Source organism: Chenopodium album, chromosome 26, assembly GCF_948465745.1.
Source record: "Chenopodium album chromosome 26, dcCheAlbu1.1, whole genome shotgun sequence".
Classification (NCBI taxonomy): domain Eukaryota; kingdom Viridiplantae; phylum Streptophyta; class Magnoliopsida; order Caryophyllales; family Amaranthaceae; genus Chenopodium; species Chenopodium album.
The window spans coordinates 16,074,133-16,090,626 of NC_137859.1; the positions used below are offsets into that span (position 1 = coordinate 16,074,133).

The 16,494-nt window shown below is 35.1% G+C and overlaps 1 protein-coding gene across 1 annotated transcript; it reads left to right on the forward strand.

Annotated features, from left to right (window-relative positions):
• The first annotated feature begins 8,302 nt into the window (after nucleotides 1-8,302).
• LOC145617606 (protein trichome birefringence-like 10) lies at nucleotides 8,303-16,051 on the forward strand. The gene is made up of 4 exons (XM_081672324.1): nucleotides 8,303-9,053; nucleotides 9,781-10,170; nucleotides 11,052-11,210; nucleotides 14,782-16,051. The coding sequence occupies exons 1-4, from the start codon at nucleotides 8,650-8,652 to the stop codon at nucleotides 15,146-15,148; spliced, it is 1,320 nt and encodes a 439-aa protein (XP_081528450.1). The 5' UTR covers nucleotides 8,303-8,649; the 3' UTR covers nucleotides 15,149-16,051.
• Nucleotides 16,052-16,494: the final 443 nt, after the last annotated feature.

Below are 16,494 nucleotides of genomic sequence, written 5' to 3' on the forward strand. Positions count from 1 at the left end.
CCCTTGTGAGCTTCATTTGTTCTAGCCTTCATCACCTTGTTGAGCGCCAATTTAGGATCCTTGACTATGCATGTCTTAATCCTTGTTTTGACCTCTAGCTCCCAAGATCGTGACCGAGCCACTCTAGGGGAGGAAAAGGGCACATTTTTCTCATTTTTATTTATCTTCTTTTTATTTTGTTACAAATTTGGTTTTCTATTTTGCATCAACCTTCTTAATAACCAATTTGAGCCTAATGTTTCCCGCTCTTGTTTAAACCACGTTACAGACCCAATGGCCTATGTTTACCAACCCTTTTAGTTAGTGAAGCATTGGCATGTGAGGTTTGAGTTTTTGATAGTGTTGAATTTGAGCAAGAAAATTTTGTGAATTGGTTTAAGTAAGGTCTTGAAAATTGAGCTTGAATAGAATATGTGAAAAAGTTTGAAAAGAAAAATGCAATTCAAGAAAATCAAATGAAGTTTCAAGAAAAAGCCGTCCATGGTTAGAAAAAGGCAAGGACACAAAAAAAAAAAAAAAAAAAAAAAAAAAAAAAAAATGAATAAGAAACAAGAACACAATATATTTTAGTTTGGTTTCGTTTTCTTCCCTTGTTTAAGCATTGGGGACAATGCTTCATTCAAGCTTGGGGGGAGCGTTCCTTCATTTTTTTTGTATATATTGTGTGTTAGTGTTGAGTAAGCTTGGGGGAGATGGCATCATTGGTATTTTTGTTTGATATTTTGTGACTTCTTGAGTTTGTTTTTGAGAGTAGGCCACTCTTTTGCTTCACTTAGGAAATATCACCAAAAATTTTCAAATTTTTACCCCGCCTTAACCCTTAGCCTTACGTTACAACCCAATAAAAGACCCTTAGACTTTAGTGGGGTTAGGTCAAAGAACGGTGGAGGAAGATAGACTTCAAACCAATGGAGAGAGTATGCATAGTTGAGATGTCGGGATTACCTTCTCAAAGTTTTTCATTTCTTTATCTTTTTTCCGGTTCCTTCGTGGAATCATGAGAAGCTAGCTTAAAGGTTGATTTGAAGCTAGTGGAGAGAACGCGGCCCGATTGGTTGGGGCTAGGGTGGATTGAGTCCTCATTAGTTCTCTATGCTTAGCATATGTTATGTTTCAATCAACCATTGACATCTTAGAACGTGCATACATTTGTCTATTTAGAAAGGTTTGCATTCATTGGTGCTTGTTCCCATCTCTTGTCCAATTATGAACTTGTGTTTTTCTTTCTCTTTTTATGTTTCTTTTTCTTTTCTTTTTATTGCCTTGCCTTGGTTTTTGTCTAGAGTTGTAGGTTAAACTCTTAGGACACCCTCACGAGAGCACACTCGTCCTCTAGGGCGATCTAGGGATTTATTATTGTTTTTACTTATTTATTTGTTGATTTGAGTAGATTAATTAGTTTAGTTGTTGATTCTTGCTTTTATTATTATTTTACCTTGTTTTCCATGTTTTTGTTCATCATGTTAGTTTAGATTTTGTTCTAGGGAAATGGATGAAGGTTATGTTAATAAATTGAATGATTGATTGTGATTAGTATGAAATTGTTTCTTGATTATTGTGTATGGATGATGCTTAAATGGATTAGAATCTTTCTAGCTAATTGATTATATGCTTTTAATTGTGTTTTCAATCAATTGTGCGAAAGTGAGTTATTTGAGAGCCCTAAATTCCTCCTTACCTTTGCTAGGTTAGTTGCACGAGAGTGAATTAGTTTAGTAGGATAATTAACATGCTTAATTGTGTGAGAGTGAGTTAAATGTGTTGATTGTTCCTAATCGAGGTCATTTTCATCTAATTGTTTGATGTTGTTGAATGCATTGATGTAATTGGATTCCACTTTCCCTAGTTTTAGTTATTTGCTCTTAGTAGTGTTTAGTTGAACCTCTCTCTATCTCACAAGCTTTCCTAGTAGTCTAATTAGCACAAATTGATACACTTAGTCCTTTTGGGTTCGACCCTTTACTTACCCCTATACTTGTATTAGGTTGGTTTAGGTTATAAATAATTAATTTGATTAGGGTTAGTAGACCAACGACCTACGTACTTTCACCCTCGATCATCGGCCAAACGATCTAGACACCTGCAAAACAACTAATATCCCATTTACCGGAATATTCGCCTCCGACGATCAAGTTAATGATTGGAAACGAAAAATCTAGAGAGAGAAAGTAGAGAGAATTTTGAGTCCTTAATGCTCTTTTTAATGTTATGTCACAATCCACCCCTCCCATCATAAATGATTGGAGTATTTATAGGGGTAGGAAAGTATGCCCCTTTAGGGTTAATACCCTAGACATTTGTGCTCTGATTGGCGGCGTAATCACGTGATGGCACGTGTCTAGATGGGGGCGCCGTTTTGCGGCTTTCTCGGGATTTAGGCCTCCTGATGTAAAAAGGCTATTTACTCGCTTTTAGGTGCTCTTTAGGGTTTTACACGTGTCATCTTCCTATAGGGACACATGTCGCCCTTTGATTGAACCTAGGTGAGCCAGGTGTTGCTATGGGATTGATCCACGTGTTGGAGTAATCTATTAACTATTACTAAAACAAAACTTGCTGACATCATAAAGGGACACATGTCACTTTTTTATTAAAAATTTTCCCGCCTAAACTATTTTTGACATCATCCTTTTTTTTTATTACCTCATATATTCCTTTTTTTTTTAAATCTCATATATATATATTTTTTTAGGACTATTCCAAACTACATAAATATAATACTTCTTTCAAAATTAATTAATGAGATTATGATTACACTTTTTTTGAATATAAAATTGGACAATTATTTAAACAAATAATAGCTACTTAATCCGGACAATGGACGGGGACTAAACTAGCTTTTACCCTAAACAAGAGGTTTCGGAATCGTTGGAACAATTATTCTTAAATGTAGTATTTAAAAAAAGAACCGAATGATTAATGATACAACTACAACCCAAACTAAATTTATTTAATTATATATGACATGCTGCCCCCTTGACTTGTACTCTTCAAGAAAGAGAATTTAAAAAGTCGTTTTTGTATAAATAAGCAATTACGTGAAAGAGAAGATGACCCAAAGGCATAAATGATGCCGTAATTAGTCAATGAGAGACACAATTAAAATTAATTATAATTGTGCTTAATAAGTTAAGGCAAAAGGTAATGAGCGTCCCCGGGGCGTTATATAAGAGAATTAAAAGTGGAAATATTAGAGTAAAACTAACATAATTACACCGAACGACACATGATTTTGTCATGCATTCCTAACTTAAGGCCCTGTTTGATTCACCTTAATTTTGCTGAACTGAAATTATTTTTACTGAACTGAACTTATTTTTACTGAACTAAACTTAATTTTACTGAACTGAAATTATTTTTACTGAAATTAAATTATTTTTACTGAACTGAAATTATTTTTACTGATTTTCTATTATAATTCTTCTTTAAGAAAACTGAATTTTACTGAACTGAACTTATTTTTACTGAACTGAAATTATTTTTACTGAACTTAAATTAATTTTACTGAACTGAACTTATTTTTACTGAACTGAAATTATTTTTACTTAATATTATTTTTTTAAGGTGAAAAGAACAGGGCCTAATACTCTTTTAACCAATAAAATTATTCCTTAACTAACGCCCTGAGGTGCTCGTTAACAAGATCCATAACTTAATAGTTGTATTATAGGTGACAATGATAGAGCCAGAGTGTCCTATATATATGGACTAATGGACTGATGGACACATTGATCAATCATTGGTAGTTTTGCAAAGTCATATGTAGAAACTTCGAATGTTTGTTTAATGTTACTAACCTCTCTCAAAAGTATTTGCTAATTGTGATACATTGTCTATTAGCCACGATCATGCATGTTATTTACAATCTTCCTTGCCATGTGATCTTAACATTTCTAAGTACTTCATTGATTATTATAAGCTAATGCTTTCATTATATTGTCATTTGCCCATTTATACATATTAATATATTATATCTCATATATTATGTGTTCAATGATAAGATGAATACTAATGTCTCATGTATAAGCAAATGTTTTCATTCTAATGTCATTTTTATATACTAAGATATGACGAATATTCAATCAACCGTTATATTCCAATCTGTTAGTATTAGATAAATTATTATAGAAATCTATATTTTTTATTAAAAAAGTAGGATGAATGTAAGTGCTTACAATTCAACTTAATACTCTACCCTCATTACACCATGTCAACATTTACTTCATACAACTCAAAAGGCAATCAAGTTTATTATTCTATATATTTAAGTAACACATTAATTAATTCCATCCATTATCAATCAATAACAATAATATACTAAAAGACACATCAGCAATAACACATGCCAGTTTCTAGTGTGTCCTTAGTATTTTTTTTTTTTTAAATAATTTTATAGAAAATATAATAGCTTAATGCATATAAAAACTATAAGTACTAAAAGATTAAAAAAATGAAATTGACCAATATAATATTATAAATGTAAATTAAAAATCCAACCTTTTAATGATCTTCCCTAAAAAAATCCAACCTTTTGATTATTCCATAAAAATTCAACTTTTACTTCCTAATCTTCATCTAAATTAAAGATCCATTTGACCTATAACCTGTTAAGCATGTTAAATTTATTTAATTTTTTTTTTTCTAAATCTCTTTCCTCTTACCATGGCCACTCCCTTCCGTGGCTACCTACCACCATAGCCCACCCACTGCTGCCTATGATGTAACCACAACCCCACTCATTGCCACCCTAAAACTCCCTAAACACCTCGAAACCCTGGCCACCACCCAAAACACCAACCACCAAATCACGGTACCATCTACCACATTACAGGGATGTTGTTCCCCCACTCAACCAACAACACTCGCAATCCTCTACTCAGTTCATTTATTACCGCCACTTCCTAACCACCAAAGCATACCCTTGCTCCACCTCTAGCCACCGAGACACCATACAACAAATTACTCTAACCATGTCATCGATACACCACTCTCACACCGCAAAAACAGCTGCTCAACCTCCATCAAATTCCAACCACCGAGACACCACTCTCGCATTACAAAAAAAACCTCTCAACCTCCGATCCATTAAATTTCAGCCACCGCCTCCATCACTGCAATGTCACAACTAAAGCAGCAGCGACCAATCAGCGATTACATCGGCAACAAATCAACCCTCCTACAACACCGCAACTTCCGCCACGACCAACACCAGCCACTAATTTGTGGGATTTTGTAGGTTTTTGTGGCGAGTGCGGCGGTGGTAATGGTGGGGGTTTGTGAGTTCACGTGGGTGTTGTGGGTTTGTAGGTGGTGGGTTTTGTGGTATTACTTGGGTTTTTGTGGCGAGTACGCGCGGCGGTGGTGATGGTGGGTTGGGTTGCCGGGGATGGGGAGGGTAAGGAGGTGGGTTTTTCCGATCGGGATGGTGGCACAGAGTGGTCATTTAGGTTGTAAAAGGGGGGCTGGGGGGCTTTTTTATTTTCTTTTAATTATTTTATTTTTTAATTATTAAAATATAATAGACCTATTAAAAGCTAACACGTGACATATAACTTACAAAAACCGGTCACCTAGATTATGGACCTTTAGATGAAGATAAGGGGTAAAGGTTGGATTTTAAGGAATAATGAAATGGTTGGATTTTTATAGAGAAGACCGCAGAAAGGTTGGATTTTTAATATCCATTTTTCCTATTACAAATTGTATCATACAATATCATTGTTTTTAAACTTTTACATATATAACCGGGAACTCGAAACCAGAACCAGTCATTGGCATTTCCAAGTACAATTCCAAAATTTTGAATTGGGTGGTATTGTTCCGATTTTAGTTCCAATATTGTAGGACTCGACTCATTGTTCATTGTTTTTAAGAAAGTTACGCTTGCATTCTTCAGCCCAAAGGGTTGCGATGTAATTGAAGACACCACTGTCAGTTATAAAGGCGGTTTTCTAACTGTTTGGCTAGTGTAGCTTAGGATGATATGGTGATACCTTGAGATGGCATCCATGAAGCTTAGCAGTGCGTGGTCACTGGTTGAGTCTACTAGCTGGTCAATTCTAGGTAGTGGATAACAGTCTTTGGGGCATACTTTGTCAAGTTTTATGAAATCAACGCACATTCTCCATTGGCCATTGACTTTTTTCACCATGACAACATTTGCTAGCCATTCCAGGTAATCACATGGCTCAATAAATTTTGCATCCAACATCTTGTTAATTTCTTCTTGTATTGCTTTGTTCTTCTCAGCTGAAAGACTTCTTTTCTTTTGCTTCATCGGTGTCACGTTAGGGATGGCAGTGGATCAGGTTAAATGGGAGACTCGCCCCATCCCCGCCCCACTGGGAAGTTTGGCAGTTGATGGGGCGGGGATGGGATAAAATATGTACCCGCCACGATCGAGTGATGGGGCGGGTATGGATCTTAGAGTAGACCCGCCCTACCTCGTACCCGCTAATACCCGCGCGCCCCATATTTCCTTTAGAGGAGTTTAAAATTTTATGAAACTTAATACCCCCTAGGCCCAATTCCCCCAAACAGTTCGAGTCCCAAATTTTTTTACTTAATTTGATGTAATTGTCACTAATGTCATACAATACTACAATACAACATTATGGCAGTGGGTATTGATATCCAAGTGGGTGGTGGGGTAGGGATGGATCCTATCTTGTACCCGGCGGGGCGGGTATGGATGTGGATATTGTACCCGCCACGGGCGGCGGGTGGGGTGAGGATGGGGTATAAGATTTTTAAACGGGTATAGGTATGGAGGTACCATCATCCGCGTCTGACCTGCTCTATTGCCATCCCTAAGCCACGTTCTCATCTCTGTCTTTGTCTTTCCGTTATTAATGGCTAAGGTTTCGAGCCTTAAGGTCCTTCACCTTTTTTCTGTGCTGGATCAGCTCTTGTTGTTCTGGGGTGAGGACTAGCACAATTGGCTTCTTAGTTGACTACGCAGCCGCCACAACTGATGAGGTGATTGGCTCGTTATTCGGGCCGGCCTGTTGCCGACATTCTATATTGGGAAGAAAATTCAGATCCTCTCGGATTCCCCTAACCTACCACCAACGTTGTCATGACATCCAGGTAGGGATCTAATAGGATTCAACTTCTAGGTGATGGTTGATTTTGGTTTTTCGCCGGATCTCTATAGATACGCAACTTTCGACATTGATTGGTTGTTTTCAATTACTTTAAAGGTTGGGGTTTGTAGTCTTGTACTTCTTCCTCGTCCGTTATGGTGGAAGATCAACCAGCCCCTGCTCAAATGGCAAACTTAGTACAGGTGATTATGGCCCCTCCCTTTTAGCGTCTATTGTTCCAAGTGTTGTACTAGTGGTTCGAGCTGGGGATTGGCTAAGTTCGACTAAAATTCCTACACAAGCAACACACGTCACTTCGTCGGAGGTGGCTCGAGCAACCCCTGCTGAAGCTTAAGTTAGCTAGTGTTCAGAGAGAGAAATCAAGTACTTTTTAGAGAGAGTAAGTGATAAACTCAAAGTGTTTAACCCCCTCTCGTTATACTCGGCGTACTATTTATAAGTGTTCTAACTCCTCTGAGCCAAAACCGTACTAGCCAGCCTGTGGCACCAACCTTAATGAGCTATTGAGTTCTTGTTGTGTTTTGATGGTTGTCAGCACGCACCTCCCAGGTGGAGCTAGGAGTGGGAATAGCTCAACATGAGTATCCCATACACTAACTTTTGTATATATAAAGGTAGTTTTAAATACTTTTAGGGTAACATACTAACATTAATCCGTTTCACAATAACTTAATAAAAGTCCACCTTAATCAAGAATGTGGAGACAATTGTTTCAAAAAAAAAAAAAAAAGAATGTGGAGACAAGAAAAACAATTAGAAAAAAATTATTTCCAAAACTTATAAAATTGTACAAAATTGATTATAGAAAATCTAGAAATCTAAAAAGATATCCTAATATATCAAACACGATTTTTTTTTTTTTTTTGAAGGAATATTAAACACGATTCATTTGTCCTTGGACATATATTTTATATCAAAAAAGATTATTATTAACATTTTTTTTGACAAGAGATTATTATGAATATGATTATTGTAGGAAACTTCATTTCATTTTATTATTAATCATGTCATAATCAGCCGTAATAATATTAAATTATTTTCTTCATCTCTTCCCTACTTCCAAGCTGTCCCCACTTCCCAAACTTCTCTCACCGTCAAGACCACGACTTCTATTTTTTTATTTTAATTAAATCAATTAATTAAATAATTAATCCTTCTTTCATCACATTATATTCATCACTTCGGTAATGCTTTGAATGCATTGCCTCCTCTTTTCTCTCTCCTCAAAACTTTTGGACTCTTGTCCATTTTATCATTACTTCTTTTAACACCCATTTTGTCTGCTTTAATTTTTGCTTCGTTGGAGCATTTAATAACTTACAAAAAGCTTCAATTTTCACTTTTTAAACACCCATTTTAATAAATTTTATACCTATTATAAAAATTTTATTTTTTTAACTGAAAATTAGTCATGGATTCAAAAATTTGAAATTTTCTACGATATTTTAGTGATACCCAATATTGGTATAATATACCCTTTACAAAAATTTGCAAGTTTTTGTTTTTTATACTCATAATTTTGCACAAAAATTAAGGAAGAGCTATGAATCAGCTTGATTTCTTCAAGAAATTTAACAGGTTAAACCCACTAGAACTTTCATTAACAATTCTGGGGTTTTTGGTGTTAACTTTGTGTTTATTTTGTTCAATGTTTTACTTTGATAATAGTATTGGAAATGGTGGAAATGGGCTTAGATCACGTGCTGCAGTCACGTGGTGGTATGGGTATAATCTCAGTAGTAATGGGGATTTTGGATTTGTTGAGAAAAGTAGTGATAAAGATTGTGATTATTTTGATGGAAAATGGGTTTGGGATGAGAGTTATCCTCTTTACAATTCCACAGATTGTTTGTTTGTTGATGGAGGTTTTAAGTGTTCTGAAAATGGCAGACCTGATAATTTCTATACTAAATGGAGATGGCAACCCAACAAATGCAATATGCCCAGGTAAATTTTTTTGTTATGATTTCACATATTTTCTTTATATTATGCAATTCGATGTCAGTTAGTTTAGTTGTTAAAGTCTCGGGATCGAATCCCGTCTGAATTACTGGTATTGTGGCTCTCTAACTTTCTTTGTATGTAAATAATCATACATCAGTGTTTTATGTTTATTATATTAATGTAATAATGTGCATTGTTCTTCATAGCTGGCATTATTATTACTTATTGGTAAAATTCCATATTTGCTAAAAATGGCAAGGGTTGTGTTATTATATAGTTCATTTTGCCAAACTTCCATTTTTTTGTTTTTATGAATTTGTTCTTAGTGATCATATTGTATAATGGGGTGTATCAGTTTATGGCCTTGATGGTTGTTATGTTGGCATGATTATAATTTGATGTTGAAGACTTGAATATACTACTAAGTACAGAGGGTCAACTCTTTGCAGGATGTACAGAATAATAGAATATGCTTCAAATCTGTCGGTTGTGTCCTATGTGCTTCCCTTTGAGATTAAAATAATAATGAAGAGTAATTAGGGTGTTTTTCTTCCGTATTTGTAGGTGTTATTTGGTACTTCGTATTTGTTTATATTGATAACATAAATGATCAAGAAGTATATTATAAGGACTGAAGTTTCTAGCTATCTGCCTGCTGTTGTATTATGAATGCTGTTGAATGTATAATAATTTTGACATGTCATGCCTTTTGTTGGTTGGTGCATTACAGATTTGATGCGAAATTGATGTTAGAAAAACTTAGGAACAAGAGGCTTGCATTTGTTGGTGACTCAATCGGAAGAAATCAATGGGAATCTCTCATGTGTATGCTCTCTTCTGTAGTAGCTAATAAGTCTTCAATCTATGAAATACATGGAAACCCAATAACGAAGCACATGGGAGCTTTGGTATTTATGTTTCGGGATTATAATTGCACTATTGAATACTATAGAGCTCCATTCTTAGTCGTGCAAGGCAGGCCTCCAGCTGGTTCACCACCTAATGTGAAGTACACTTTGAAAGTGGATAAGCTGGACTGGAGCTCTGGCAAATGGAAAGATGCTGATGTGTTGATTTTAAATGCTGGACATTGGTGGACTTATGACAAAACGATTAGGAGGTAATTACATCTGTTTCCTTGTTTGACTGAGTCAATGCTAGTGATCTCTCTTTCAAATAGCTCATAGGGAGCAACTAAAGATTTCAGACTGACTTGGGATAGCGTATTGGATTTTTTAATGAATTGCTATTTGTATTCTGTTACTATCAATTTGCTACTTATGAAAAGAACAAACGATAACTCTCATGACTCAGCCCTTAATGAGTTATTTCACTATTAAAATCCTACTTGATGTTGGATATTTAGGTTGTCTCATCCATGCAATTTTCTTAGGTAATTACTTTGGTTTAATTGCCAGACTGTTTTTGCTCTTGTAAGTTTGGTTACTAGGCAGTTGTTTAATCTCTTGATTGTGTACCCTGGATGTTGAGCGGTTTTAGCATCCATGAGACCATGACTTTCATAGGTCTGAGTAGGTCTGATGAATGAGTGTGTGAAGATGTAGTAGGTTTTGGTTCCTCCCTCGCCTCAAAGCAACCTGTGTAAATATCTAGTCTGACAGATTTGTGATTAATTTGTAATTTTGTACCATTTAAAATTTGAGTTTTAACATTATTGTTTCGCAGGTTTATGAAATCTAATATATTGACATTATTGTTATTCCAGTGTTTTGATCCATGCAAAGCAACTGATTGTATATTTGTATTTTAACAAAATTCATGCCCTTAGATTTCTTCTTTTCTCCCTGCCTTGACCCCTTACAATTGGCCACATCTCCTTTCCCAGGCCCTATATTACTTTTGGAGGGATTTGAGTTCTTAGGATTAGGTTCTTTTGTTATCCTTGTTTGTGACTGTTATTATCTTATTTAGATGCTTTCTATGTGTACTGTTCTGCTGTTCGCTTTATAACCTGCTAAAATCTGTTTCATTACTCTTCAGCGGTTGTTACTTCGAAGAAGGAAATACTGTAAAGATGAATATGACTGTTGAAACTGCTTTTAGACGGTCAGTAGACACTCTTTTTGGATGGATAGATAGTCAAGTAGACATTAACAAGACAAGTGTCTTCTTTCGATCCTATGCTCCCGTGCACTTCAGGTTTGATATTGCTTATATCTTGTTCCTTTTCACTTCATTTTAAATAATTAATGTGATGTTTTGGAGAGGTTGATGTCGAATAACTTATATCATGTTTAGGAGTAATTAATATATTTGTTTAATTTTGGGAGGGATTGATAGATTTGTCAAACTGCAGCTTCTCTTGGGGTACATGTTTAAAACAGTTTTGTATTAATCACTGTAGACAATGTGAGCTAGTAAGTGAAAACATGGAGAAACAATAATGTGTGTGAATTTACTTGTCTTTAGGGGCCAAAGAAGTTTAAACATTAAATTACCCCTGGTCCCTAACCTTACCCAAGCCTAGAATCTCTTTAGAAGCATCAGGGTATGTTACGTTCCTTATTTTTAACTTTCTTGCCATTGGGTCGCATCTTTTAATATATTATGAACTTCTGTTTTCATCTCTTCATTCATATTATACAAATTTTTTATCGTCATAGTAGAGTATGTAAATTTTGTCAAATTATATGGATGGCATCTAACCACTATATCTCTGATCTTTTTGTGTATTTGGGAAAGCTTTGTAAGTTGGATTCCAGCTTGAGCTAGCCTTTAAATACAATAAGCATGCTTAGGACATTAATAATATGCCAAGAATGAAAGGATATATAATTAGATAAAAATATTATCATGCTGGAGAAGAGATGCATTGCTTTTATGGACTATACTATTCTGAATTCTTCTTGCAATAATATAGGTTTTTGTCAATTTTATTTTCAAAAAAGCGAAATTAAAAGTTCAGTTCAGAAATAGGTCAACGAGTACAAATTAGTTCTGATAATGGCTGACAAAATAATACTCCATGGAAGCTCAGGGTTTCATGGTCAACCTAATATAGCTGGTATGTCAGTTTTATAAAGATGGATACCAGAAATTAAATGCTAACTATTGCAGACCAACCTATCCCTCTGCAATTTCTGGCATCATATATGATCTCATGTGAGACATGCTCCTCCAAATTTTAGCTGTGAAATACTCGAATCCCAGACTTTTGTAGTATATCTATAGAGATATTTATATTGGGGTGGAATTTAGGGAAGTTTCTCTGTATTTGTGTGGGAAATTATATCTCTGGAGAAAAAGAAAGTGAGGGAGCAGGGGAAAGAGCAAAAGGGGTAGGAATGGTAGTTGCTGTGTATTAGAATACTTCTCATCGATCTCTGCTTTAACTAATGTTCTAAAAAGAGGCTTTGTTGGTTGACTAAAAATAGAAAGGTGTTATTCATATTAATTGCTAACTATTAGAAGAGAGGTTGTTAATATTAGTTTTATTTTTTTAAGAAAAAAAAATATTAATTTCGAGTTAAAATAAAAAGAGGCCAAGTTGTCCTCTAAACAGAAATAAAATTTATCAATTTATCATAGCCTCATAAGTGTAGCCAAATGGAATTTCTACTTTTTTTAAAAAAAAAATTTTTTTTGGAGCTCGCAACGGGTTAGATTTTATGAATGTTGCATGATTAGCATGTCAATTACCAATTATTGTTATTAAAAGAAGTCAGCAAAGAGGCCGTAGACTAAGGACTTGGTTGAAGTGAGTAAAAGAATAGATGAAAGAATTGAATCCTTCCAATCAAATTGCATTGCAAAGTAGTGTGTAGAGGTGATCAAATCAAATAGGAATAAATATTTTCCTTTTTCACTCTGTGCATTGTAGTAATCATTGAAACACTTTGAGAGGGGTTTGAGAGGTTCAAATGTTTGCTTCCTTGCCCTAAATAGTTATAGGATATCAGTTAAGCCAAAGTATTCAGACATAGAATAAGAGTCAATTCGGACTCTTCATTTTACCTCAAGTACTCGTGTTGGACCCTCGACACTCGGACATGGGAAGGACACTTAAGCGCTTTATATCAGTTCAAAATTATGTATATTTTAAAAAAAAAATCTGAGTCGGACACTTAGACACATACCCATGTCCAAGTAACGTAGGTAGTGACACCCTCAATCCTCATGTAAAAGCTGCATTTGCTTATTGCACATGTTTTCAGAAGGTGAATAAAAAAAGAAAAAAATCAGTTTAATGATCCCAACTTTGGTCAATTTACTTCAATAATCTCATCTAAAGGGTGCAGTTTCTTTCTTCAGTCTCTAAAACCGGGAACCTGATGAAAGGGTTAATTTTTTATTTTATTTTATTTTATTTATTTATTTATTTATTTTAAATATGTGTTTGTCACGCTTCAACATGTGATTGGTCCCCAAAAAAAAAAAACCACCAACCACCAATGCTAGTGGCCTCCCCTTCACCGCCGCAGCCCCTAACCATCGGAAACGACCCCCTCCTTTCCCCAACCCCGAAAACATGTGATTGTAGTCATTTTTTTTTAATTTTTTGGACCAATCACGTGTTGACATGCGTGTCCAGGTAACATGTTAATGACTTGGGATTATTCTAGTAATCCAGAATAATCGAAAGATGAGATTATTCAAAGTAAATTAACCAAAGTTGGGATTATTAAAATAAAATTTTCCTAAAAAAATAGCGGAATTTGGTTGATTAAAGGTGAATATAAACATAAGATAGTGGGGTTTGGTTGATTAAAGATTTTTTTTAAAAAAATTAGTGATGTTTGATTGGTTAAAAGTGAATAGAGAAATAAATAAAAGTGAAATAAGGCACAGGGAGCATTAGTCGATTAGAAACTCTATTTTTTAATCCTGTAATTTAGTGACAGAATACACATGCATAAGGGGGTAAGTGGACACTTACTGCAATGAAGCCTAGTTTACAAACAACATAAGATGACTATTATGTGCTTAGATTGATTAAATGTCATTGTCAAGGGCCATGTCCTGGAAAAGCTCCTTACTGATCAAGTTTAGCCTAGCTTCTCTGAGATACTTGATAAAACCTTAAAATTTTCTAGATTACTCATTGTTTTTTCTTATTTGTATGTTTGTGTATATGTGAGATTGGCTATTTCTTATAGTAGTGTAAATTGTTTTTTATTTAATTTTAATCATTTATATCTTAGCTAGTGATAGCAGAGTCACCTTCTTAGGCGACAAGGAAACTAGTAATCACTTGCATCATTACCTGCACTTTCATTAAGTACCTGTACAAGCGCTTATATAATTTGCTCATATATTGCATTTGAATGTGGTTTCCTTGATTCTTATGTCATACCATGAGTCAATTAGTACCTTCCAGTTTGGCATTATAGCGTTTTACTTCCTTTCTCCAAACCTAGAAATAAATTTTGATATTTAAAACCAAGTTCTATGGTTTACGTTGCTGTATATTTGATCCTTGTAAACCTAGCACTTGAATTTTAGTTTCATTTATTTCTTCTGCTTCATGTTGCTTGTGTATTTGTTGGGCCCTAATTTGTCATTATCCTGGTATTAATTCTATGTTAAGCGTTGCATTTAAAAGTTCTCTTACTCATTCATTTTGTTATTTTCTGTTAAATTGAGTTTGGTGATACTTTGTAGTAAATTTCTTGTCAAAACTATAGTCTTAAAGTATACTTTAGAGTGTATTGTATGTAAAAGCTTTTTACAACCAATAAAGAATGATACTAATGAGACAAATCTCTTACAGTGGCGGGGACTGGAAAACTGGTGGTACTTGTCATTTGGAAACAATGCCCGACTTGACAGCTCCTTACAAGCCTCAATATTGGGGCCATTATAATATTTTTAATGATGCACTGTCAGATTATGTAAACAGATCTCATGCGACCAAAGTAAAGTTGTTGAATGTGACTTACATGACGTTACAGAGAAGAGATGGCCATTCATCACTTTACTATCTGGGGCCAAAACCAGCTCCCATTCATCGGCAAGATTGTAGTCATTGGTGCTTGCCTGGTGTTCCGGATACATGGAATGAACTTCTGTATGCAGTATTTCTCAAGCAGCAATTACTTCGCTCTAAGAATTCCGCAGTAGAAGCTGAGGCTTCGTAGGTGAATGCCTCCCTGATTTAAGCATGGTTGAGGAATTAATGTTCAGATTTCAGACTCTTGGAATCTTGAATATCTTATATTTACCTGGCAAATACACACATTATTTTGTAAAGAAGTCTTCCCTACTTCATACTAACTGGAATGCTGTTGGCCTGTTGCATATGCGGTCGAGTGATGCATCTCTTATCATCCCTACTTTTGGCTGTTTGATACTTCTTCAGCTGGAGGTTTACTTTGTTTTGGGGTCTGTCATAAACTTGCTGGTGCTGTCGGGTGATTTGTTTAGGTGGTTTGTAAATTTATACAGTTTGGGATGACCATCAAAAGCCAGACCTCTGCTGATCAAGAGTTCACGATTCAGTTACATCTGTGATATGCCTGTGCGTGTAGATGGGGTTGACAAGTTCTATACTTCATGTGAAAACCAGGAATAGAACATTATTATGCATTTATGCGTAACAGAAGCGAAGAAATGCTGGAGCGGGTATCATATTTAGCATGGAGTTTAGAAGGGAAGTACATAAGAAGTCATAATACAGGTAGCTTGTAATTCTTTTGACAGCATATTGAATTGTAATAATTTTTTTTTTTTTTATATTGATAGAAAGCATATTGAATTACCTTGGATTTGCTGTATTCTAAAATACATGAAAAGCAGCTGATAGTGGTCTATTGAAATTTTTGAGATGTGTGAACAACACGGCTGAATCTGTTGATATACCAATTTTTTTCACTCTTCTAAGCTGAATGGTGTCCTCTGGTTGATTAAGTTGGGCAGAAAACTGTTATCTACTCTCCATACCTGAAAGTCATTTCCACTTGAAATCCAGACAATTTACAATCTAAGAGAATCTTTATTAATTATGTAAAGAGCACTAACACTAGTGAGGAGAATTATTTCTCCTCATTCTCACTCCTCCCACCCATTTCTCGAGTAGTGATAGACCACTACTAGGTATGGGCTCGTTGGGCCTATACTCGGGGCAAAAATGTAATTTCACGTATTACCCATGTTGTAAAAATATAGTCTCTCTCCACTCAATAACAGTATATAAATTAAGAATAACAGTATACAAACTAAGAATAACAGTATACAGACTAATAATAACTGTATAGAAATTATTAATAATTGAGCACCGACAAACATTCACCGTCGTCAAATTTGACCGAAATCAACGATCTCCAGCATCGAACACATCGTTTTTAATGGCTAGAGCCATAAGTTTGTGTCTCTCGTTTTTGGGTTATGTTTACTTGGGTGATTACCAGTGATTTTTAACGACGGTAGTTGCGTGTTTTTGGATTTCGAAAAAGGTAGTAGCTAGTGGGGTGGGTTTCTTGCTGTC

Coding starts and splice junctions, on each gene's coding strand:
- LOC145617606 (XM_081672324.1), top strand. CDS start 8,650: ATGAATCAGCTTGATTTCTTCAAGAAATTTAACAGGTTAAACCCACTA. Junction 9,054..9,780: donor AACAAATGCAATATGCCCAG/GTAAATTTTTTT, acceptor GGTGCATTACAG/ATTTGATGCGAAATTGATGT. Junction 11,211..14,781: donor TATGCTCCCGTGCACTTCAG/GTTTGATATTGC, acceptor AATCTCTTACAG/TGGCGGGGACTGGAAAACTG.